The sequence below is a fragment of the Triticum aestivum genome, chromosome 2D, assembly GCF_018294505.1.
Source record: "Triticum aestivum cultivar Chinese Spring chromosome 2D, IWGSC CS RefSeq v2.1, whole genome shotgun sequence".
Taxonomy (NCBI): Eukaryota; Viridiplantae; Streptophyta; class Magnoliopsida; order Poales; family Poaceae; genus Triticum; species Triticum aestivum.
In genome coordinates this window covers 301,100,700-301,127,433 of record NC_057799.1, presented here as the reverse complement: position 1 = coordinate 301,127,433, position 26,734 = coordinate 301,100,700, and the positions used below count along the sequence as shown (strand labels likewise).

Sequence of the window (26,734 nt, the reverse complement as noted above, 5' to 3'; positions counted from 1 at the left end):
CGGGGTGGAGAGAGATGGAGGCAGAGAAAGAAGAGAGAGAGAGGAGGAGGAGGAGGAGTGGGGGGTGGGCCGTTAGCCGTTAGGTAGTAACCTCTTTACCGTCTGCTAGCAGACGACGACTAAGAGGGGGGGTGGGTGGGCCGTTACAGTGATGACAAATAGGATCTTTGCCATTAGCCAGTTCTTTATCGTTTGTTTTTTAAAAGCAGACGGCAAAGACCTCCTTTACCGTCTAGAGGACAAAGTCTTAACTTTTTGAAGAAAAAGACAGACATCATTATCAGCGCATCAAGTCTTTATCCACAACACCATGATAGTACATCTAATAAAACAATAATTAAACACACTCCTGTCCATTTATTAAGCGTAGGATCTAAATCTACGCAGGATCGACATGCAATAGTCCAGAGATCGATCGATGGCATGAATCATGTAGTAGCAACTTAGACTTAATTAGGCACACGCACGATACGTGACAGAGCATGCATGCATGCACACACATGCATAAACAGATAGCTATACGACGATGGAGATCGATGAACGTGAACACACGGTGTCGATTGCACGAACCATCGTCTTCTGCATGCATGCGTGGTCTTGATTGGAGCTAATTGGCACCGCCGCCGCCGTCGGCAACGCTCAGGCCGAAGTGCAGCCGAGGAAGATGGGCCCACTGCAAACATGCACGCAAACCCACACAAATTAATGTCATATTTGATAGTGTAAATTAAGCGCTAGTATTAAAAAAATTACAATTAAGCCAGATCAAATTATTAAATGAAATTAAACATGAAAAATCAGCAGCGCGGGTTCACCAACAGATCCTACTGTATTATTGGTTAAACAAACACAATGTCAAGCATCAAGTTGTGCACAAGTAGTGTACGGCTAAATGCTAAAGAACCAACAAAAACATGAAGATCATGGACCAGATCATCACCTTTTTGGAACGAAGGCTCAAGAAGAGCCCGGCTTTGAATTAACAAAGCCATCAACCGGCCAGGATTACACAAGGTCACCAAGCATGAGCGACCGAAAGATACATGAGAGCTGACTGAACAGCTAACAACGCAACGCCCACTACTGCACACCAAGACAACACACGAGAAAATCCTGCAAGTAATGTCGAAGCCCGCTGCACCCCGGGACCAGATACAGGAAAACAAAGAAGCATCGAGGAGCAATCAGTAGCATGGAAGCACCGAGGGTCGCCTGACCATGTAGCATCGGACGAAAACAAACACTTGTCTTCCAACGCCGAAGAGGAACCCTATCCTCTCGCCTAGGCTCGAAGGCGCCGTACCATCGGATCGTTGGGAGCTCACCCGAGAGCTAGAGCAAGCGTCGGCCGACACACCTGAGCAAGCACACAATCGGTCCTCGCCACACCGAAGACACACCACATCCGCTGCACTGCCCCCTTCCTTGGACACCGAGAAACAGAAGGAAAACTGCCAGGAGGATCGTCGAAGAAGCACAACAGAGCACCTGGGGCGAAAAGTGGAAGCACTAGGAGTCGCTCCAGTGACCGCACAGGGGGAGATGCATCTGCAGTGGGCGTCACAGCTGTCCACAGGACGGGGAACCCTATCCCCCTCCGAACATGGCACAACCACGACCTTGCCGCCGCAGAGCAAGACTCCGTCGAGGCATACACCTGCAGGAACGCACACCCTACACAAAAAAATCACCCCTTGGGCTCGCCGCCGACGAGAGCTCTCCAATCTCACTACCACTCTCCCGAAGAACCAGAGAGCCCCAGGCGGCGTCTCCAAGAAGAGAACGGCGCGCAGGGCGCCGCCGCCGCCCAACCCCGGGACGGGTTTTGAGCTTTCACCCGGGATCTGGGACGGGGGTGGATAGAGCAGGTCCTCAGCGGCGCCTCCAGGGAGAAAACCACGCGCGCGCGCGCCGTCGCCGCCGTGGCCGGAGAACCGGCCAAGGGATTACCCCAGACGCAGTCGTATACCACCGACACCCCGCCGGCACCGGATCTACTTGCCAAAGCAACAGATCTGACACGGCCAGAGGGGGGAGTGGAGCAGAGGAGGAGAGAGGCCCGACCTTCAGATCTGGAGTGGAAGAAGCCCACGCCACGACCACCTCCTGCCGGCTCCTCGCTGCCCAAGCTGCCGAGGAGGCCGTCCGCCGCATCCCACGCCCGCCACCTGCCGTGAAGGTAGCGCCGCCTCGCCGTCCGGGGCCGCCGCCCCGGCGTCCGGGGTCCTTCGCCAAGGGACGAAGCGACGGAGAGCCTCGCCGCCACCTTCATCGGCAGCCTCCTAGGCAGGCGTACCTCTGGTGGCGGCAAGGGGAGGAGGGGCTGGAGGGGGTGGCGGCGCGGGGAAATCCTAGTCGCCCCGAGTCGCCCTAGGAGGACGACACGGGAGCCGCGGGAGGGGGGCCCTACAAGTAGATACTCCGACCAGATCATCACCTTCAAGGTCAAAACGAACCAACTATCATATACTAGCTTCATGTGGAAACTGCATATTCGACAACATAATAAACAAAGAAAGGAATGTCGGCTGACCCCTATTGCAAAGCAAACCACTATATCTCATTGGTGAGTCTCGACGAAGTCCACAATCGATGTTGTCCATCCAAAGACGATGCCAAATTTGGACATATATACTCGTACACTAAACTGTTACTCGTTGCCAACGAAGAGGTGAGGTCCAAAACTCAAAAACAACACCTCCAAAATCGTGGCCTCAACCGGCAAAGCCAACCCATGGGGGGTTTTGTTCACCCGGGGAAGGAACCTGACTGGAGAATACAATGCTTCATTGATAGAGAGCAGCGCACCACCGTGTCAATCTCTCTTTGTCTGCAAGTGTCAAGCGCCTATCTTTCTTACACAAGCTTTCGGCTTTCTAAAAAGGAGGACTTATTCAGGCTAATTGTTGTCGGCTTTGACTTATTCTCCATACAGGAGTTTTTCAGGCTCACACATCCTCGCTCGATCATGGACTACCTCAGTAAGGAGGAGGAAACAGAGCTCAAAGTTTTATTAGCTGCAAAGTTATCTCCAGAAGCTTTTGGGGAGTTATTCGCCCCTGACAAATCACCCACTCATGAGAAAGGTTCTGCAGTGCCAGTCTCTTCGGTTTTTGATCGACTCCAGTAGGACTTGGCTGCTAAGTCTGTGACGGTGGATACTGCTAACATGACAGCAGGACGGGTCTCAGTTTTTGACAGATTGGATAGGCCAGTTCTTCAGAGGAATGTCACGGCTCATGAAGGAAAACAATAAGTATTTGAAAGACTGGAATGGCCCAACACATCGGCTCAGCCCGGTCCGCAAGTGTAACGCCCCGGACACACCCGCCGGTGGTTGTTACTCCTGGCATTTGTCTGAAACCAGGGCACATCAGCCGAGACTGCGAGTCTTTTTTGCTTCGAAAGGTCAATCCCAGACCAACCAAGTTTGGGTCCCTAAAGCTCATCCCAAGCCTCCCAGTGGATCATCTAAACAGGCAAAAAATCATACTATTTTGGACACAAATCAGGCAAATCATGTTAATCATTTAAATTAGGCAGGTTTCGATTTGGACTTGAATTTGTCCCCTGGGCAAGCGCGACACAAGGTATGTCTCGATCTCAACCTTGGCCGGTCGCAGGACTTAAATGATATACCAACTAGTAGTTATCCCCTACATGATTTTTTATCCTTTTCTTTGGGTAATAATCACTTACCTGCCAAACTGCTGGATGAGACGGGAGGTAAAGAAAGGACAGCCAGCATTTACCCCAAGGAAATAGAGCCCTCCCCCCTTGCCGCTTCGCCTTCTAGCCACCTTCAGCTTGACGTTGCCGCCTCTGCTTGCCCCGTGCCGCCGCAGCATTCGCTCATGGCCGCCTACCCCATCGATCCCACACCTTTCCTTCCGGGTAGGTACAATGCGATGGAGGTGGCCGGGCGGCCGACATAGTGTCGGTATCACGTCAGTGCGCAAGTATCGGGAGTAATTGAAAAAAAACTACCACATTTCATGTATTCGTTCCACAGAACTACCACATTTTGAAAACTGAACAAAAACTCCAGATTAGTCCTAATTTCGTGACAAAAAACTACCAAGTTGAGTTGATGACCGTTTTTATGATTTTAAACCTGTTTATGACATGTGTGACCAACAGCAAAGTCAACTCTGTTTATTTTGACCGTGAAGTTAACCGTTATGACAAATGGGACCCACATGTCATCATCAACCTTCTTCTTCCTCCCCTCCTTCTTGTTTGACATTTCAACAAGCACCTTATGTGCATCGGGCAGCACCACCGTGCCGACGCGTCGACGCCGGTGAGCAGCGCTAGCCCGTGGCACCGGCGACCTTCTTCCTCCTCCTCCTGCTCCCTGCTCCCTGTTAAGTGACAGCGCCCCTGCCTACTGATGCACTGCTGCTGCCCCGCCCCGCTAGCTCCGCTCACTGCCGCGCTCGCCTGCCGACAGCGCCCAGCCCCCCGCTAGCTCCGCCCACTGCCGCGCTCGCCTGCCGACAGCGCCCAGCCACGCCCTGCTAGCTCCGCCCACTGCCGCGCTCCCGCCGTCGTTGATGCTCACCATGGCCGGAGCACCACTGCCGCCCGCGCTCGCCACGACTCAGACGAGGTGCGCGCCGACTACACCGCGCAGCTCAGCCACTCCTTCCGCTTCCTCGCCTGGTTCCTCCTACCCTGCTCCCTCGCCGGCGGGCACGACGCCATTCTCGGCTTCTCGTGACCGTCGTGGCAGCAGGGGCCGCCGGGGAGCAGCAGTGGTGGGGGCGGCAGGGCAAGCTGCTTCTCATGGCCGTATTGGTCTCTGCTGCTACTTGTCGCCTGTGGCCGTGCGTGGGCACAGGTGCAGCTCGTCCCCATGTGTGCACATGTAGTGTTTGTTGAAATGCCACATAGAGAGAGAGGAGGAAGAAGAAGGTGATGCTGACGCGTGGGCCCCATCAGTCAACTTGACGGTCAAAATAAACGGAGTTGACTTTGCCGCCACGTCAGCCCTGACGAGTGGGCTCCGCTTGTCATAAACACGTTTAAATCGTCTAAACCGGCTATTTTTCAGAAGTGGTAGTTTTTTGTCACGAAATTAGCACTAATCTGGAGTTTTTGGTCAGTTTTCAAAATGTGGTAGTTTTGTGGGACGGATATGTGAAATGTGGTAGTTTTTTGTCAATTACTCCAGTATCGGCGAAGCACGAGGATGTCGCCATTGCCACCATCACTCCTGCTCCTCATGCTCAAGTTCCGTTCAGTCAGGTTCGGGCTTTTCTCCGTGGTTTTCTTGAGGATCACCTGCAGTTCTCGTTGGAGATGACACAGCGCTGTCCTCTTGGTACTGCTTTTGTGCAACTGGATTCTGTCGCTGATAGAGATTGGCTTGTGGATCATAGCCGACATATGTTTCAAAATCATAGCATTAGTTTTGTCAAGCACAATGAGGGGATTAATCATCGCAGTTTTACTTATAATCAAGTCTACTGGTTGGCTCTGCTTGCTTTTCCTGTCGATTTGTGGGAGCTACAACACATCCAGGATGCCCTGAAAGACTTTGCTAGAGTTGAGACGTGGGATAAGATGGCAAGTGACTATACCAGGGTTGTCGTTAAGTGTTAGTTGCGGATATTGCCTTAATCCCTCATAGTTGTATGGTTTCCGTGTGCAATAAGAATCAAGTTGAATCTTGGTCTGTACCAATTATCATCCTAGGACATAATTTATTGGGTGCTCTGCCAGCGGATGAGGATGATCTAAACCCTATGGGGGGGATCCACATCCCATGCCTGCCCCACAGGAGATCCCTGCTCCTCCACCTGTGGAGCTATGGCCAGGATGGGCACCACAAGCACAGAACAATCAGTTTGGTCAGAACCTGCAACATGTATGGGGAATTCATGGTGAACATCATCAGCAGCCTAATGCTCAGGGCCATAATGCGGTGCCCAATGATTTTCTTGAGCTCAATGATCTTCAGCAGCCGCATGAATTGGATGAGATGGAATTTGAACAGCTACAGGAAATGCTCAATCCTGTAATCCAGAATCACTTAATCCCTGGAGATGAAGAGGTGGTTGCACCCTTTGATCTAAATCTTCCAATTGCTGACAGTGACAGTGATTTAACTGTCACCATCAGTTCAGCTTCTAGCCATTCCTCAGAAGGGGCTGCCAATAATGATATTGTTCAACCACTGAATATAGTCCAAGTTTCAATCCAGCAAGAGAATGGCCCGTTCTTTCAGAATATTCAGCTTGGTATGGTTTTTATTCAGGATCAGGTTAACTATGCTGCTCTTCCTACCCCTACACCATATACTTCCTCTCCCATGAACACCATGACTATGCTTCTCAGGCCTCGAATCGGTCCCATGTGTCACTGTCCAGTCTGAGGTTCAGATCATTGAGAAAGAGGACCATAGGACTCTCCACATGCTCCTGTTGTCTCACAAGCAGAGTTGGTGGTCCCTTTTGCAGCACAGCAGGACACATTTGTTTCTGAAGTAGATCAAGATCAACTAGAGACAAACAGACTTTTCACATCTGGCTTTGTCGATCTCGGTTTCCCAGGAGGGGGAAAGAGCATGGGCGCAATTCTTCTGTCCCATGGACTCATCTCAGACATATGTTTCTGTTCCTGCCCAGTGGGTGGATTTCTTCACAGCAAAACTGTTATCACCAGCGGATTTTGATTGGGCTAGGTCCATTCTTAAGTCCAAGCTGTGCGAAATTTTTCGGCAATGTTGCTCGGCTAGTTCTCTTAGACAGTTTGTGCTTCCCACAACATGTCCAACCAGTTCACCTCCATTATGTTTTGTGCAGGCTGCTAGTCAGCAAGTTAGTAGAGGCTTCTCCACCCCTCAAGCCACCAAGATTGCACCAGTTGTTCAGGTTGAGTTGCTCAGTACTTCTCTGGTTCATGCTCGAAAGAAGAATGTTAAAACACCTCTGGTTATATCATAGGTGCGAAGGAGTGACAGGCTCAAGCACCTTCATAAAGGTTATAAGGGAAAAACATGCTTTGATAAAAACTGCCTGGCTTGTTCTGCTGTGGAGCCACCCCTTAGTAAGCAAATTGTGAAAAATCTTTATGATAAGTTTGGTCTGGCTGAGGATCAACCACAGCCAAAGAAAGCAAAGAAGGCAACCAAGAAGAATGTGGATGACCACAAGAATGTCAAGCCCAAGAAGAAGTGAAGAGGGGGCCTTTGCTCTTCTGAAAAAGTTTCTTATGTTATTTTTATATTCTAAGTACTCTGTAAGGAGTTTGCTTTTGGACATGCTTATGTGGACCTGTTATTATATCTCTATCCTTATGTGGACCAGTTTACATGTTCAGTCCCTTGATATTTGCAGGCCTGGTCCAATCCAGGCTATGATGTATGCTTATATCTTGCATGTTCCTGGTTGTTTTGGATTTTGTCCTGTTCAGGCAGTTGATAGTGACACTCTTTCCCTGTGGGATTGGGGCAGTGGTCAGTGGGAAATCAGTCCCTTGTTTTATCAAGTCCATTCTAATGACTAAACAACACTGGGAAGTATTAAACTGGAATATTAGAGGACTTAACTCCCCAGAAAAATGGTTGCATATACAGAATAAGATTTCTGAAAGTGGTTGTTCCATAGTATCTTTTCAGGAAACTAAGAAGGAAACTATTGATATTTCTTTCATCCGGAATTTTTGCCCCTCGCGGTTTGATGCTTTTGCTTTCACACCTTCTATTGGTCGGTCTGGGGGAATACTTATTGTTTGGAACTCTACTCACTTCAAAGGGAAATCTTATTTCAAAATAACTATGCAATTTCAGTTGGTTTGCAATCTACTAAGTGTGGTAGTTGTTGGACACTAACAAATGTTTATGCTCCATGTCAAGATGATAAGAAAACATAATTCTTGGGATGGTTAGAAGGAATTCAAATCCTAGATGATGCAGATTGGCTTCTGGTAGGAGATTTCAATCTCATTAGGAACCCTGATGACAGAAACAAACCTGGTGGTAAAATTTCGAACATGTTGCACTTTAATGTTGCTATTAGCCAGCTGGGTATGATTGAGATTCCATTGAAGGGGAGAAAATATATTTGGAGCAACATGCAAGATAGCCCACTCTTAGAGAAGCTAGACTGGGTTTTCACATCTAGTGCCTGGACCATTTCCTATCCAAATACTATGGCTTTTCCTATGGCAATGACAACATCTGATCATATACCATGCATTATTTCTATCCAGAATTCCATGCCCATAAGCAATGTGTTTAGGTTTGAAAACTGGTGGATGGATCATGAAAGCTTCTTACCCTTGGTTGAGTCTGTCTGGAAGCAAAGCATTCACTATGCAGATGCAGCAAAGAGGATTAATGCAAAAATGAAAATCTTGCGAAAAAGTTTGAAGAACTGGACCAAAACACTCTCCAATCTTAAAGAGGATATCATATCACTCAATGCTCTGATTGCTATGCTGGATACTTTAGAACAATCCAGGGATTTATATCCTTTTGAATCCTCCTTTAGAAAGGCTCTCAAGCTTCACTTGGAGAAATTGCTCTCACAGTAGAAGGAATATTGGCGGCAAAGGGGCAAGATTAATGGGGTAACTTTAGGCAGTGAAAATTCAGTTTTTTTCATGCTTTAGCCTTTGTTCAGCACAGACATAACTGCATCACTTCTCTTGTTGGCTCTGATGGTGTAGAGGTTTTCAGCACACACAATCCAGTCTTTCAACAAGAAGCATGGAGCCAAGGCAGATCAGGATGGGCGACGGGCGTGAGTCTCCACCACCGCCGATCCAGCCAGAGCCACCGCTGCCGCTCTTGCCAGCCGATGGGGAGGGCTTGGGGGCCGACGGAGGGGGGATTTCACCGCCGCTGATCCGCCTCGCGGAGTGACGACTCCGCCTCAGCCGCCGCTGCGGTTGTCGCCGGATCCGCCTCTTCCTCTGGATGAGGTGCGGCCGACGCTCGTGGTGGCTCCCGTGGCGGCGCTCGATCTGCCCTCTTCCCCGGCTTCTCGTCGAGATCCCTCGACGGAGGATCAGGATCGGGGTTTTTTGAATCCTACGAAATGGTACGTGCATTTTGAAGATGCTCGAGAGGTGGGGAGATGGATCAATGGCCTGATCTACTCGCACCCGTCTCATTGGATGACGATCCGAGATGAAGAAGGAGAAATTTTGTCCGGACGACATCTCAACATTGACGAAGAGCTTGATATCGGTAAGCATTTAAAGATTGATTTTTTCCATATCGAGGTTCTTGAATGTGTGCAGGTCCCCATGGACTGCGAAGAACAAACTGCCGTAGTTGATCTTACGGAGGACGACGATGGACCCAAGCCTTCGCAGCGGTTTGGGGGACGTTTCTGGATTCTTGCTGATGACGATGAAGATGATGAGGATCTGCCGGAACCGACAGTTCGGCCGCCATCTACGAGTGGCTTGGTAACATCTATCCCTGTGACTAAACCTGTGGTGAGTTGCAAGAAATCGTTATCGCTCGGTACTCCGGTTCCTTCGCAGAAGTCGAAAGTGAAACCATGGAGTGGTCCGTTGCCGAAGGAGGGGCCGCCGGCTATCACCTTGTCCGATTTTTTCGTCCCGAGTGCTAGACGAGAGTGGCTAGGAGAAAGAAGAAGGGTGGTCGGATGGTGTCGCAGCAATTGCCGGTGGTGACCGGTACGCGTGATATTCGGGAGGCTAGATCGGCGCGTTTGAATTCGCTTTTGGGCATAGTTGGGCCGCAAGCGAGCGATGGCGATGTGGGTTTGGCTAGTACTGGGCTAGAGGCCCAGGGGGCTGGCCAGGCCTGCATTGAGGTGGGTGTGGGCGACGTGCATGTGGTGGCCTCGGGTCGGTCGCCCCCGCATGCACGTTCTCCCTCCTCCTCTCACCCCGTTCATGCTAGGGTTCGCCGCCGCGGGAGGCCTGGTTTTCCGTCCGTGTCCTTGCGCCGTCTTGCTCCGGGGATCGCCGGCGTTGGCCGCCGCCTGCCACCTGGACTTTGTCCGGCTGCGATGCCGCCAAAACCACCTCCGCCGCCGGTCCGCCGGTGGTGAGGAACCCGACCGGGGCTGCGGGGGTCTCCGCTGCTCAGGCTGCGGCTACTGCCGCGCCGGCTCCCGCGCGGGCGGCGCCTGCACCTCGGGGGGCTCCGCCGCCGCCTCGGGTGGCGCCTCCGTCTCGGGTGGTTCCGCCGCCGCCTCGGGCGGCGCCTCCTCCGCCTCCGGCTAGGGCAGCCCTTCCCCAACCGCTAAGGGCTGCGCCTCCACAACTCCAGCCTAGGGCAGCCACGCCGCCGCCACCTAGGGCCGAGCCGCCGCCGCCCCAACAGCCGTGGCCGAGGCAGATGGCGGGTGGTAGCGGTGCCTCGGGCCAAGGCTCGATCGGCCGCCGGGCGGGTGCATCTGCGGGCGATGATCGTAACCCTCCGCGTGGCCAGTGGGGCGATGATGGATATGATGCTTATGGTTCTGGTCTGCATCGGGGCTCTTCATCTACCGGAGGTGGCCGTGGCTATGCTTGGGTGGACAAAGGCAATGCCAACCAGGGTTTTCAAGGGCCGCCCGGCAACTTTGTGGAGGGTGCGGCTGGCCCTAATAACCGCTCTTTCTAGGGTCATTTCCGTGAAGGTCGGGGCGGGAACCGGCGTCACTTTCCGCCAAAGCACCTGAAGACTTCTGCCGAGCCGGAGGTGGCTGACGGTGGATCGGCTTTACCGCAGGTGGCGGTGGAGACGGTTCAGGCACCGGCTGCAGTCACGTTGCCGGAGCCCATGCAGACTGGAGACTCTGTTTCTGAGCAAGGTACGGAGAAGTCCGAGGTTGACAAGGTGTCCAAGTGGGCGACTAAAAAGAAGAAGCTAACCTGTTTCCGTTGTGGTGAACCGGGACACTTTATGGTTGAATGCACTGTGGAGTTATGTGACTTGTGCTGGAAACCTAAACATTCAGCTGCCGAGTGTCCTCTTATGTTGGGGCCTAAACCTTCCGTTGAGACATACGGGGTTTGCTGCTCGGAGTTGATGCTTTTCGAGTCTCCCAGTGTGGAACCCTTGACACCCGCGGTGGAGACCTCCTTCCCCGGTGTGGTGAAGGTGGTTCATGGACCGTTGACCGAGGCGCAGATCATTCAGCAGTTGAGGGAGCTCGCTCCGGGTAATTTTCAGTGGTCGTTGCTCAAGCTCACAGATACAACTTATAAAGTAGATTTCCCGTCTAAGGAGGATCAGTTGAGAATCCTCAAGTTCGGTATGAGCAAGGTCATGGGCACTAGTTTTGTGTTGTAGTTTGATGAGTGGAAAAAGAAGGAGCCGCAGGGCACGCCGTTAACTCAGATTTGGGTTCGTTTCTCTGGGGCGCCATCTGAGCCACTGGACAGCTTTTTGGTGACACGGAGCCTGGGTTCGTTGATTGGCAAGACTTAGCAGGTGGATATGCAGTTCACACGTGCTCACGGGGTGGCGCGTCTACTTGTCAGTGTTGCTAACATTGAGTTCCTGCCAGACGTGGTGCCTTGGCATATGAAGGCGTTCTGTATCAGTTGGATGTTGAGTATGAGGATCCTAACCTTTTCAGTGAGTTTGAGGATGATAACCCCATGGACACCTCTGAGGGAGGAGGTGCTCCGGGGAACCAGGATGATACTGCTAAGAGTGATGATGATACAGCCAAGGGGCCTTCTAGTCTGTCTGATTCTGGTGACACTACTCCTGTTGGGTCAACTGGTGCGGTCCCGATGAGCACCTTGCAGCTTGGTTCCTTGGGGGCATTCTCGGCTCCGCCTAGGCTTTGGGGTGACCGAGTTGATACCGTGAGCCCTATGGTGAGTCCGTGCGTGACGAAGCCTGTTGAGGTGGGAGGTTGTAAGGGCATATTTATCCCTAAGATATTTTGGTGATTGATGACAATGCTTTTGCGGACTAATCGTGTGCATTGAGTTTTTCAGAGATTCATCCTTTGGCACGAGACGATTCCCTCCCCTCGGAGTTTGAAGCGAAGACGGTGTAGTACTTTCAAATTAGTTTGTTGGACTAGTTTCGTAGGGATCACCGTACTATCAAGAGGAGGTCCGCTTTGGAAAGGCTAGGGTGGAATCATCACGTACACTTCCTTTGCACACCCTCCGAGCCTTTCCGCTTCGTTGATGAGCTCGTTCCCCTCTCTCAGTGTGCCCTCTCTGGTCCCAGCGGTAGTACCGCGGGCCGGAGCGGTAGTACCGCTTGGGTGCTACAAGCGGCAGTACCGCTGTAGCCCCCAGCCGTAGTACCGCTGCGGCTTCGTGCTAGTACTGCCTCGATTCGAGGGGTCTTTTTCCGTGTCGGGTTTTACGGTACTTGCCGCGGCAGTGGGGGGGGGGGTAGTACCGCTCGAGTGCGGTAGTACCGCCCTGACCACCGCGGTAGTACCGCTCTGGGCCCAGCGGCAGTACCACGAGAGGGAACGGTAGTATCGCTGGCTAAGCGGTAGTACCGCTGGCCAAGCGGTAGTACCGCTCTCTGCGGGGCTGAAGTGGGGGTAACGGTTGGATTGCTTCCCCCACTATAAAAGGGGGTCTTCTTCCCCAAAGTTGACTCACCTCTTCCCCCAAAAGCTCCATTGTTGCTCCAAGCTCCATTTTCGCCTGATCTCTCTCCCTAGCCAATCAAACTTGTTGATTTTCTCGGGATTGATTGAGAAGGCCTCGATCTACACTTCCACCAAGAGAAATTTGATTCCCCCACTTATCCCTAGCGGATCTTGTTACTCTTGGGTGTTTGAGCACCCTAGACAGTTGAGGTCACCGCGGAGCCATAGTCCATTGTGGTGAAGCTTTGTGGTGTCGTTGGGAGCCTCCAATTAAGTTGTGGAGATTGCCCCAACCTTGTTTGTAAAGGTCCGGTCGCCGCCTTCAAGGGCACCAATAGTGGAATCACGGCATCTCGCATTGTGTGAGGGCGTGAGGAGAATACGGTGGACCTAGTGGCTTCTTGGGGAGCATTGTGCCTCCACACCGCTCCAACGGAGACGTACTTCCCCTCAAAAGGAAGGAACCTCGGTAACACATCCTCGTCTTCACCGGCTCCACTCTTGGTTATCTCGTCCCTTTACTTTCGCAAGCTTACTCGTGTTATATCTCTTATTTGCTTGCGTGCTTGTTGTCATTGCATCATATAGGTTGCTCACTTAGTTGCATATCTAGACAACCTATTTTGATGCAAAGTTTAATTTGGTAAAGAAAAGCTAAAAAAATTTAGTTGCCTATTCACCCCCCTCTAGTCAACTATATCGATCCTTGCAATTGGTATCAGAGCCTCGTCTCTTTCTTAAGGACTTTACCGTCCAAAGAGTATGGTTGACGTCGTAGACGGTGTGGAGGAGCACTCCGGTGTGAATCCGGTCTCGTCTACGGGAGATGGGGGAACCGCGGTCTCTCGTGAGGGATTCAATGTGGCGTTGGACACATTGAAAACCTCCATGACGACCGAGGTCGAAAGCATGTTTAATAAATTCTTAGAAGGGCTTAAACTTTCCACCGCACGGTTGAAAGTGGGTGATCCCGCTAATAAGGTGACGGATGCTACCACCGACAAGGGGGAAGCTACTAGCGAGAAAGCTCCTTCTTCTAGTGGTAAAAATGGGACCGGCATCTTTGCCCATGTGGAACCTCCACCTGTCTATGGTGGACCGCTCCCTTCCACTCATTTGAATCATGCCGGCCCGGCCCCTAAGATTGAGAAGAATGTAGATTTTGTTCTTGGGTCTATCGTTTTAAGCGTCATTTAAATCATGTGAACACTAACCTTTGGAGAATCACTGAAGAAGGTTTTTATCCGCATGACCGAAGTAACTTCACTCCTAGAGAAGTTGTGGATCATCAATTCAATGAGAATGCTCTCTTCATCATCCAAGAAGCAATCCCACCCGAAGATCTTCCTCATCTCCGGCCTTACACCGTGGCCAAAGATGCTTGGCTCCAAGTTGTTTCCCTCTATCGGGGAAGCGCAAGCATTCAACGCTCCAACTATGAAGTGGTGCAAGATGAAGCCGACGAGTTTGCAATGAAAGAAGATGAAGAACCTCGTGAGCTTTTTCGGAGAGTAACCAAACTCGCGGTCTCTCTCCGAGATCATGGAAGTAAGGACACGGATGACAATTGGATCAAGCGCAAATTCCTCAAGGCAATGATGCCCTACCACAAAGCCATGTCCTCCGTAATTCGTCAAAGGCCGGACTTCCACACCTTGTCATCAAGTGAAGTGTTGGATGAGTTTGTTGCTATGAGCATCTTGGACAAGACCGCCGACAATGCGGTTCTTCGCTCTCAAAGAGTAAAGAAGCCCAACCTTGCTCTAAAGGCCAAGGTTAGTATGGAGGAAGAGGATGAAGAGGAAGAAGAGGAGGGCAACCTCGAAGATACGAAGTATGCCTATCATGAACACATGGCTCTTGCTTCAAGGCAATTTTGGAGCAAGAAGAACACAAGGCCAAACTTCAACAAGAGAAATTCAAGTGGCGCAAAGGGCAAGCAACGAGTGAGGACTTGCTTCAATTGTGGCAATGTGAGCCACTTTGTTGCGGAGTGCCCTTACGAGAAGAGGGAAGACAATGGTGGCAAGCTCATTAGAAAGGACAAGGCCAAGTCGTTCCCCAACAAGAGCAACTTCACCAAGAAGACTCCTCCCAAGGCATTGGTGGTACAAGAAGAGTACAATGAGGATGATGATGATGATGAAGATGGTGAGTCGGTTGCCATGGCCTTCGTTGCCATTGCGAAGACTCCACGGGTGTCTCTCTTCAACCCACCCAATGAGAACATCACCGCCAAGCGCCTCATGGCTAAAGCCACCAACAAGGTAACCCCCAACATCAAAACTACCATCATTAATCATCCTTCTTCGACGGATAGCATTGATGGACATGAGGGGACAAATGTGGAGGAAAATGAGTTTGAGACCTTTATGGGTAAACTCAAGGGTAAATCCAAGAAGCACTTCGTTGCTCTCTTGGAACAACTTGGTGAAGCCAATGACATGATCGAGGCTCATGAAGATACCATCTCTAAGATGGAGGGGCATAGTCGTGACTATGCCGATGAGATTTCGGATCTTTCCAATGCTCTTGATGAAGAGCGTGGTCTTCGTTTGGCTCTTGAGGAGTCATACAACGATGATCATGCTAAGTTAAAGAAAGATCTTGATCATGCTCTTGTTGTGTCTCGTGTGCTAAATTCCGAGAAGGCAAAACTTGGGGTTGATCTTGCTAGACTTAAAGAGGAGTTTGACATTCTCGACAAGGCTCACAAAGTCTTGAAGGGTGTTCATGCTAGCCTCAAGGAGTCTCATGATCAACTCCAAGTAAAGCTAACTAAGGAGAAAGCCACCTTTCCTCATATGGTGTTAATTGATAATGCAAATGCTACTAACCCTTGTTGTGAGCATGTGCACCTTGTTGAGGAGAATGCTAAGTTGAAGGAGCAACTTGAGAAAGGCCTTGTGTCATGCATACAAGGTGAGAAGAACCTCAACGACCTTTTGAGAAACCAAAAGGAAGTTGTGGCCAAGGAGGGGATTGGGTTCGCACCCAAGCCCAAGAACAAGAAGAAGAATGACAAGAACAAATGACCTCCTCCTCTCAAGCAAACTTTTGTGAAGGAGGGAGAGGGTGCTTCCAAGGAGAATAAGAACAATGCGAAGGGTGACGGTGTCAAGAAGGGCAATACCACCCCATCCAACAAAGCCGGCGACTTTAATCCTTCTTATGTGTTATGCCGTGCTAGTGATGGGCATGTTTATGCCAAATTTGTTGGTTCTCCTCATGAGTATATTGAATGGTCCATTTGGGTTCCTAAGACCCTTGTTACTAACATCAAAGGACCCATTACAAAATGGGTACCTAAAACCAAGCATTGATCTCTTGTAGGTGTTTGCTTCCGGTGGGGGATCATGGTTGCTTGATAGTGGAGCTAAAAATCATATGACCGGAAGCAAGGACTTGATGGTGGACGTGCACAAGATTCCATCTATGCCCACCAATGTCGAGTGGGGTGATGCCTCGTCTTCTAAGGTATTGGGACTCGGCAAAGTTGTCATTTCTCATGATCTCACGATCGAGAAGGTCATGCTAGTTGAGTCCCTTGCATACAATTTACTTTCCGTTCGTCAACTTGCTATCATGGGCTTTGCCACTTTCTTTGATATTGATACCGTGGCCCTCTTGTGGAGCAAGATCTTAAAGTAGCCTTTGTTGGGCATGTCGAGAACGATCTCTATGTGATTAACTTTTCGGAGCGACCCACTAAGACCGCGACATGCTTAATGGCTAAAGTTGACGTGGGATGGCTTTGGCATCGCCGTTTAGCCCATGTCAATATGAGATCTTTGCAAAGTCTTCTCAAGGGGGACCATGTCCGTGGACTAACGAACGTTAGCTTTGCTAAAGATCGTGCTTGCAGTGCTTGTATCGAAGGAAAGCTTCATGAGAAGGCTCACCCTCCCACGACTCTCATTTACTCGAAGAGGCCTTTGGAGCTCCTTCATTTGGATCTCTTTGGACCTCCATCCTTTGATAGTCTTGGGGGTAGAAAGTATTGCTTGGTAATTGTGGATGACTATTCAAGATACACTTGGGTGTATTTCTTCAAGAGGAAGAGTGAGACCCAACAAACCGTCATTAACTTTGCAAATGAAGCCCAACGTCAACACAATGCAAAGATCTTGACAATAAGAAGTGACAACGGCACCGAGTTCAAGAACTACACCTTGGATGAGTTTCTTAGTGATGAGGGGATCAAGCATCAATATTCCGCACCTTACACCCCTCAACAAAACGGTGTTGCGGAGAGGAAGAACCGGACGTTGATGGATGCCGCAAGGACCATGATGGCGGAGTTCAAGTCTCCATACAACTTTTGGGCCGAAGCCATCAACACCGCGTGTCATGCATCCAATCGGCTCTACCTCCGCAAAGGCTTGAACAAGACTCCATATGAGATACTCACCGGTAACAAGCCCAACCTCAAGTACTTTCGGGTGTTCGGGTGTAAGTGTTTCATTCTCAAGAAAGCTGTTCGATTGTCTAAATTTGAGGCTAGAGCATATGAGGGCATATTTGTTGGTTATGCTACAAACTCTCATGCTTACCGTGTCCTCAATAAATCCACAGGACTTATTGAGGAGACGTGTAACGTGGAGTTTGATGAGAATAACGGCTCCCAAGTGGAGCAAAGTGGCACTTGTGATGTAGGTGATGAAATTCCTCCTCAAGCCATAAGAAGAATGGGTGTTGGTTTTGTCCTACCCATTGAGGAAACCCTTGTGGCTGAAGGAGAAGGACAATGCTCCACTCAAGTGGAGCCATCACCAACCCAAGGCCCACACGCTTCCGAAGAAAAAAGTGAAGGCCCTCAACCTCATGAACAAGACCAAGGGCAAAATCATGATCAAGACGGTGGAGACACACCAAGTAATGACCAAGGTCAAGTTCTCTCCTCCGAGCAAGTTCAAGATCAAGAACAAGCTCAAGACGGCGCTCAAGATGATCAAGTGACCGCTCCTCAACTCACCTCCGAGGAGGAATTGGAGCGTCGTGCCGCCAAGATTGCTTCCAAGCTCTCCACCAAGGGTCATCTCATGAAGAATGTACTTGGAAGCATTCAAAAGGGGGTAAGCACTCGTAGACAATTGGCAAACTATTGTGAACATCACGCGTTTGTCTCTTGTGTGGAACCCCAAAAGGTATATGAAGCTCTCGAAGATCCGGATTGGCTCAATGCCATGCATGAAGAACTCAACAACTTCGAGTACAACAAGGTGTGGAGATTAGTGCCAAGGCCAACGGGGAACCACAATGTTATTGGAACAAAGTGGATATTCAAGAACAAGCAAGATTCTCATGGGACCATCATCCGCAACAAGGCATAATTGGTGGCACAAGGCTACTCCCAAGTCGAGGGTATCGACTACGGTGAAACCTTTGCTCCCGTTGCTCGCCTTGAATCTATTCGTTTGTTGATTGCTTATGCTTCTCGTCACAACTTTAAGTTGCAACAAATGGATGTGAAGAGTGATTTTCTTAATGGACCTATTAATGAGTTGGTGTATGTCAAACAACCCCCCGGGTTCGAGGATCCCTACTTTCCCGATCATGTGTATCAACTCGATAAGGCACTCTATGGCCTTAAACAAGCCCCACGTGCGTGGTATGACCACCTTACCGAGTTGTTACAAGATCGTGGGTTTGAAGTTGGGCTAATCGACCCACTCTTTTTACTAAGAAGGTCAAAGGGGAGTTGTTTGTGTGCCAACTATATGTTGATGACATTATCTTTGGTTCCCCTAACAAAGCTTTCAATGAGGAATTTGCCGCACTCATGACCTCAAAGTTCAAGATGTCTTCCATGGGAGAGTTGAAGTTCTTTCTCGGTTTCAAAGTAAAGCAAAGAAGAGAAGGAACCTTCATCAACCAAGCCAAATACACTCAAGACATGCTCAAGAGATTCAAGCTAAGTGATGTCAAGCCGGCGTCCACTCCAATGCCCACCAAGTGCCAACTTGACATCGATCCCAATGGTAAAGTATTGGATCAAAAGGTATATCGCTCCATGATTGGTTCATTACTTTACCTTTGTGCATCTAGACCAGATATCATGTTGAGTGTGGGAATTTGTGCACGGTTTCAAGCCGCACCTAAGGAAAGCCACTTTGTGGCGGTCAAGAGAATCTTTTGATATTTGGCTCATACCCCAAACTTTGGCTTATGGTACCCAAGAGGAGCAAACTTCAAGCTTGTAGGTTATTCGGACTCCGATTGGGCGGGAGACAAAGTGGATAGGAAGTCCACTTCCGGAGGGTGTCAATTTCTTGGTTGCTCGTTGGTAAGTTGGTCTTCTAAAAAGCAAAGTTGTGTGTCTCTCTCGTCCACCGAAGCGGAGTATGTGGCGGCCGGGAGTTGTTGTGCACAACTCTTATGGATGAGGCAAACTTTAAAGGATTACGGTGTCATTTGTGACAAAGTGCCTCTTTGGTGTGACAATGAAAGTGCCATCAAGATTTCTCTCAACCCGGTGCAACACTTCAAGACGAAGCATATTGAGATTCGGTATCACTTCATCCGGGATCATATTAGGCAAGGGGAGATCGAGCTCAACTATGTCAACACTCATGATAACCTTGCAGATATTTTCACGAAGCTATTGGATGAAGCAAGATTTCGCGAGTTAAGGCATGAGCTAAATATCATTGATTCGAGCAATGTTGCTTGAACACTTGCACTCCCCACCATACTCGACTTGTTATCTTGTTTAGGTGTAGGCATATACATAGGGGGAGTGTTGTTCTCTTAATGAACTCTCCCTCCCCTTATTATGCATAAATTGATCAACTCTTTCACATTAGCCATTTTTGATGGTAATTGTGCTTCAAAGACGAGGTTTGGTCATGGGCCCAAGGATAATTCTTCGCGGTGCCATACCAATTGACTCAAACATAGGTGGCCTCGGCCACCGCCCTCTGTTGTAGAGGTGTGTCGTTCTTGTCCTCGTGCTGATGCTTTTGTTGCTGTGTGTTTTGCTCTCTTTTCTTGCCGTTTGTTTCTCTCTTCTTTTGAGCTAAGCCTCTGTGTCTAGTCTTTGGAGTATTGGCTGGGCGGTACTACCGCTGGTGGTGCGCGGTACTACCGCTTATATGGACAAGCGGTACTACCGCCCACCCGAGCGGTACTACCGCTGGGGGGCGGGATCAGGGGGTTATGTCGGGGCAGGGGGAGGTTTCTCCTCCCCCATACCCATTCGCACCACCCCTTCGTCCCTCTCCCTCTCTCCAGCGACTCCTCGCCGCGGGAGGGCTCCGGCGGGCCGCCGTCTTCGGGCCATCCCTCTCCATTCCCTTAGGTGGAGTCGATCCCCACCTCGTCCTCTTGCCATGGATGCCGGTATTGCCCTCGTTCTTTCTCTCTTTTTGTCTAGTTCTCAGATCTAGTGTTTTTGGGGCAATAGTGGTTGCATCTCTAGATTTTTGGCTAAATCTCGGCTTGAGTAGTTTGGAGAAGGCGTCTAGACTATGTGGATTAAGTTTTGGTAGGATTATTTTTGAATTTGGCAGTACGGTAGTGCTGGATCTGACCACGGCAGTAGGAACTGCCGATTCCCCGTCTTGCGCGGTACTACCGCTCCCGCTGGGGCGGTACTACCGCTTGGGCGGTACTGCCACCTATGGCCAGCGGTACTACCGCTGTCTGCCAGATTCCATCATTCCCTACCTTTGTTTGATCCATGTTGTTTTGTTTGGAGGCTTACGCTTTTTTTCTTTCGTGTTGGTTTTCTGTTCGTGTGTTTGGTTCCAGGTGATGAACATCCTGAGCAGCAAGTCCGCCGTGTCAACCCCGGGCGTTCAACGTCAAAGCAGTACCGCACATCTGAGTCTGCTGGTGGTTCCTCCAGTGCTCCACCGCCGCCAGTGGGTGCTTCCTCAAGTGCTAATCCTCAACGTCAGAAGAAACTTGCCAACAAGCCGAAGCCAAGGGCCAAGACTGTGACTGAGATGTCTGCAAAGGAGTTCTGGGCAAAGCGTCGCCGCAACCCCTATGCGGAAGACCAAGAACCCAGTTTGGTCAACCGCCCGTTCTGGAACCGCTTTCAGTTTGCCATCTACTTTGATGTGATCAAGGCCAAGAAGAATCTCTTTGTTAATGTTCGCTCCATCGACACGGATGCCATGGAGAAGGATCCCGAATACTTTGGTGAAGCTCTTCAGATGTGTACTCAGCTCAACATTCTCAGAATCATGCAGTTCAACAAGGACTTTGATGCAGATTTGGTGGCTCAGTTCTTTGCTACTGTCCATCTTGGAACTGATGAAGAAAGGACTCTGACCTGGATGACAAATGGCAAGTTACTGTCTGTCAAGTGGAAGGCCTTCATGGAGTTACTTCATGTGGAAGATCGCGGGCTTGAGACTCCTGTTGGCTTTCGCCCTCACCACAACGTCAACTCCACTCACAAGCAAGCCCTCTGGCCCTACTGCACTGTGAAGGTTCACCCTGTGACTAAGAAGGAGGCCTATGAGTTGTCCGCCTACCTGGACATCCTTCATCGTATCTTTCGAGAGACCCTCTTTCCTCGCATCGGGAATCTGGATATGGTTCACTCCTATCTCGTGGATATGCTTCTCTTCTGCCAGTGTGAGAAGGAAGCAAACACTGGCGAGTCCCTGGACATCTCTCATGTTATGTGGTCTGAACTTCTCACTGCCATTTCTGAGCGCAAGTGCCCGATCTATGGTCCATTCATCATGTTGCTCATTGAGAAGGCCTGGAGACGTTCCTTTCCCGCGGAGCAGCTGGAAACTGGGAGTTGGTTTCTCATGAGATCAAGCGTCTGAGGAAGAATGATAATTGGGGCACCTCCGTTCCTACATCTGGGGTTCCGTCTTCTGCTGCTGCCATGGAGACCGAGGGCGAGGATGAGGCCGATGATGACGAGGAGGATTATGTGCCTTCTGGGACAGAGCTTTCTGCGGCAGAGCCCTCTTGGGCAAAGAAGCTCAAACACAAGATGAAGAAGCTGTTCTGCATAGAGTCTCACGGTCAGTACATTACTCATGTGGCTGAGAAGAAGGCAAGGGGACGTCACAAGGAGCTTATGCGTCTGTTGGGTGCGACAGTCACCAGCGGCTCTAAGGGTCAGATCACTAAGGAGGAGGAGTGGATCCAACAGCACTGTCCGTGGACCGATTCAGATGCCGAGTAGTTTCCGGCCGAGGATGGTGGTGCAGATGATCACGCAGAGTCCTGATGTTCGAGATCCTCAGCATGCTCTCACCTGGAGCCGTAGGTTAGCTCTTTGCCCCTTTTGGTGTCTCGATGCCAAAGGGGGAGAGAGTTTAGGGATTTGCGTCGTTGTGTTGCGAGTGTGTCTTTGTCTTTGTGCTTTCATTGTGTTTGCTACCTTGTGCTTTGTTTGGTTTTGTGTTCCGTGAGACCTAAGTTCCAGTCATATGGTGTGAGACATATGCTACCTTATCCCTTATCATATCTTTATCTATGTCTCTAGTCTTTTGGTATCTCATGAGTTGCATGCTTATTATGTTATATATCCTGCTCTCTTGAATCACGCTTAGGTTGTTGGTCTCTAAAATACAGGGGGAGTGTTGATCCTAGTATGTGTGTCGTGCAGACCAAAGCACTTATCTTGATGGCACACGTCTAGGGGGAGCCCGTCTATATTTTAGAGACTTGGGGGTTTGCTTATGTCCTTTGTCTTTTCCCGTTTGTGCAAATCCCGTATTGTCATCAATCCACCAAAAAGGGGGAGATTGTAAGGGCATATTTATCCCTAAGATATTTTGGTGATTGATGACAATGCTTTTGCAGACTAATCGTGTGCATTGAGTTTTTCAGAGATTCATCCTTTGGCACGACACGATTCCCTCCCCTCGGAGTTTGAAGCGAAGACGGTGTAGTACTTTCGAATTAGTTTGGTGGACTAGTTTCGTAGGGATCACCGTACTATCAAGAGGAGGTCCGCTTTGGAAAGGCTAGGGTGGAATCATCACGTACACTTCCTTTGCACACCCTCCAAGCCTTTCCGCTTCGTTGATGAGCTCGTTCCCCTCTCTCAGTGTGCCCTCTCTGGTCCCAGCGGTAGTACCGCGGGCCGGAGCGGTAGTACCGCTTGGGTGCTACAAGCGGCAGTACCGCTCCACAGCGGTAGTACCGCTGTAGCCCCCAGCCGTAGTACCGCTGCGGCTTCGTGCTAGTACTGCCTCGATTCGAGGGGTCTTTTTCCGTGTCGGGCTTTACGGTACTTGCCGCGGCAGTGGGGGGGGGTAGTACCGCTCGAGTGCGGTAGTACCGTCCTGACCACCGCGGTAGTACCGCTCTGGGCCCAGCGGCAGTACCGCGAGAGGGAACGGTAGTACCGCTCTCTGCGGGGATGAAGTGTGGGGTAACGGTTGGATTGCTTCCCCCACTATAAAAGGGGGTCTTCTTCCCCAAAGTTGACTCACCTCTTCCCCCAAAAGCTCCATTGTTGCTCCAATCTCCATTTTCGCCCGATCTCTCTCCCTAGCCAATCAAACTTGTTGATTTGCTCGGGATTGGTTGAGAAGGCCCCGATCTACACTTCCACCAAGAGAAATTTGATTCCCCCCACTTATCCCTAGCGGATCTTGTTACTCTTGGGTGTTTGAGCACCCTAGACGGTTGAGGTCACCGCGGAGCCATAGTCCATTGTGGTGAAGCTTTGTGGTGTCGTTGGGAGCCTCCAATTAAGTTGTGGAGATTGCCCCAACCTTGTTTGTAAAGGTCCGGTCGCCGCCTTCAAGGGCACCAATAGTGGAATCACGGCATCTCGCATTGTGTGAGGGCGTGAGGAGAATACGGTGGCCCTAGTGGCTTCTTGGGGAGCATTGTGCCTCCACACCGCTCCAACGGAGGCGTACTTCCCCTCAAAAGGAAGGAACTTCGGTAACACATCCTCGTCTTCACCGGCTCCACTCTTGGTTATCTCGTCGCTTTACTTTCGCAAGCTTACTCGTGTTATATCTCTTATTTGCTTGCGTGCTTGTTGTCATTGCATCATATAGGTTGCTCACTTAGTTGCATATCTAGACAACCTATTTTGATGCAAAGTTTAATTTGGTAAAGAAAAGCTAAAAATTGTTAGTTGCCTATTCACCCCCCTCTAGTCAACTATATCGATCCTTTCAGAGGTGCCGAGGGGCAGGAGGCCCCTCCCTCTTCTCTTACCTTTCCTCCGGCTACGGTGGAGGTGGCTGCGATGGTGGTTTCGGTTGGAGGTGTCGGGCAGGAGGTCCGGCGCTCTGAGTTGCCGTCACCGTCGGTGCCGAGGGCGAGCTCGGCGTTCCCTCCCTTGAGGCCGGCTGCTTGTGGAGGGGTGGGCGTGCAGGAGGCCGCCGTATCCCCTCTGGCCAGGACGCGTTCGGCCTTGGAGGGCGGGTCAGGTGGAGTGGCCGTATCACCACACTCCTGGATCGCCCTAGGCTGGTCTCGCCGGTCTCGGCTGTCGGTGGGACTTCCGTGGACAGGCCGCGGGAGTTGGCGTCGTCCTGTGGTGCTGCGCCGGTCATCCCGGCCGAGGTCACCGCTGTTGGGGGAGGGCAGGAGGCCTTTCCCCTAGCAGAGCTTCGCGCGAGGAGGTCGTCGCCTTTGGTGGGATCCCGGATCCTGTCTCTGAGGGGAGGCGGATCAGCGGGAGGCTGCAGGAGCAGCTGGACGTTGATGACATGCAGCTGAGGTGTGCTATGAGGGCGGCCAAGCTGCGTGACGTCGAGATCTCCACTGGTATGTCTGTTATTAATTCGAATTCAATTTTGCATTTTACCAATGATGAGATTGTTCACAATGCAAACCAACTAGGAGTATCACTTGGTAATAATGATATAGAAATATCTAGGTCTGTTAATGACATTCTTGATTTGGAAGCTGAATGAGCGTTAGAGAAATGATCCGTCACATAGCTGCCGTTAAGCCTATGAATGAGTCGGAGATTGATGCGCTTGGGGTTAGGGTTCTTGATGGTTTGTGTGCCGATCTTGACCCTGCGGTACCGGAGACGGAGGAGGAGGAGGGGTATGCCTACCCTGAGATCTCTAACCATGTATAGAAGTCTTTGGTGATTGCGGCAGAGCCCGAGTGTGGTGTTCGATCTGATGATCGCATTAAGCCTAAACGAACTTGGAAACGGAAGGTTTATCCGGTTTCGGCTGTGCGTAGAAGTGCTAAGATCCGTACCTCTAAAAAATTTCATGATGAAATATGAGAGGCATTTTCTGGAATAGCAGAGGTCTTAAAGATTGGCTAAAAGAAGATTTCTAGCGGATGCTTCTCTTGAACATCATTTGGACTTTATTACTCTGTCTGAAACTGGAAGAGGCAACTTCACTCCACATTTTCTTAGTACTTTATCTGGGGGTAGATTTCGACTGGCATTGCCTCCCCCTCGAGGAAGATCCGGTGGGATTTTACTTGGGGTTAAGTGTGAAACTTTGGAAGTTCGGAGTGTAGTTTTGGGAGAGTTTGCGGTAAAGTTTCGAGTCAGAACTAAGGCCGATGGATTTGATTGGGCTTTGGTCGCGGTTTACGGAGCCGCGCAACCAGAACTCAAGCCAGATTTCTTGGCCGATCTGGTCCGTGTCTGTGGTAATGAGCAGCTCCCTGTTTTAGTGGGGGGTGATTTCAACATTATTCGAAGAAGGGAGGAAAAGAATAATGAGAATTTTGACGGCAGATGGTCGTTTATGTTCAATACTATCATTGAAATCTTGGATCTTAGAGAGATAGAGCTCTCGGGTAGGAAATTCACTTGGGCTAACTCGTTACCGGTACCGACTTTTGAGAAGCTTGACCGGGTTTTAGCTAGTGTCGAATGGGAACAGAAGTTTCCCCCTGGTAACAGTGCAGGCGTTGACTCGAGGGATCTCGGATCACACGCCGCTACTAGTTGACTCGGGAGCTCAAACTCATGTGGGTAACAAGAATATTTTCTCATTTGAACTTGCTTGGTTTGAAAGAGAAGGTTTCCTCGAGTTGTTAGCTAGAGAGTGGGCTAAAGACTCAGGAGGAAGGTCACCCATTGAGAGATGGCAATGCAAGATTCGTCATCTTCGAAGGTTCCTTCGTGGATGGGCTAAGCATACGCATGGGATATATAAGGCGGAGAAGGAGCGACTCCTTCTACTTATCCAGACCCTTGAAGTAAAAGCTGAAACTTCTATCTTAGGTGCCAGTGAGATGGAAACTAAGATGGAGGCTGAGTTGCGGCTGAAAGAGCATCTCCGTGAGGAGGAATTGAAGTGGGCATTGCGCGCTAAGGTTCGCAAAATCGTCCAAGGCGAGGATAATACTCAATTCTTTCACATGATTGCTAATGGGAAGCATCGTAAGAAGAGAATTTTCCAATTAGAACAAGACGAAGGAACGATAGTTGGTCAAGAGAACCTGAAAGTTTACATTACCAACTATTATAAGCAGTTGTTTGGACCTCCGGAAGAGAATTTTGTGTCTTTGGACGAGTCAAGGGTTGAGGATGTTCCTCAACTTGAGACTGTCGAGAATGAGATTCTGACTGCTCCCTTTACGAAGAAAGAGGTGTTTGAGGCCATCGCACAAATGGAAAATAATAAGGCTCCAGGACCGGCTGGATTTCCGGCGGAGTTTTATAAAAAGTGTTGGCACTTCATTAAGGGAGACCTGATGCCGATGTTTCATCAGTTTTTTAATGGCCAGCTTCATTTGTTTAAGCTGAATTTTGGAACGATAACTCTTCTTCCTAAGAAGACAGAGGCCGTTCGCATTGAGTAGTTCAGGCCTATATGTCTGCTTAATGTTTGTTTCAAAATATTCACCAAGGTTGGGACGAACAGACTTACGCAGATTGCGCATTCAGTTGTGCAACCGTCCCAGACTGCTTTCATGCCAGATAGAAATATCCTTGAAGGGGTTGTCGTCTTGCATGAAACGCTCCATGAGATTCACTCAAAAAAACTAGATGGCGTTGTTTTTAAAGTGGATTTTGAAAAAGCATACGATAAAGTTAAATGGCCTTTCCTTCAACAGGCTCTGCGTATGAAAGGATTTGACATGGCCTGGAGAAACCAGATTGAATCCTTTACGCAAAAATGGAGTGTTGGGATTAAAGTGAATGACGATATAGGTCACTATTTCCAGACTCACAAAGGGTTAAGGCAAGGAGATCCCATGTCACCGATCCTATTCAACATAGTGGTTGATATGCTGACTATTTTAATAGGACGGGCTAA

General features: G+C 50.0%; 1 protein-coding gene across 1 annotated transcript in view; it reads right to left on the bottom strand.

The window, feature by feature from the left end:
- Window positions 1-607: 607 nt before the first annotated feature.
- LOC123052832 (protein YABBY 1) overlaps window positions 608-26,734 on the bottom strand; it is a 70,691-nt gene continuing 44,564 nt past the window's right edge. The window contains exon 7 of the mRNA XM_044476178.1: window positions 608-673. Within this exon, the coding sequence (XP_044332113.1) occupies window positions 608-673 (66 nt within the window). The remainder of the gene's footprint in view (window positions 674-26,734) is intronic.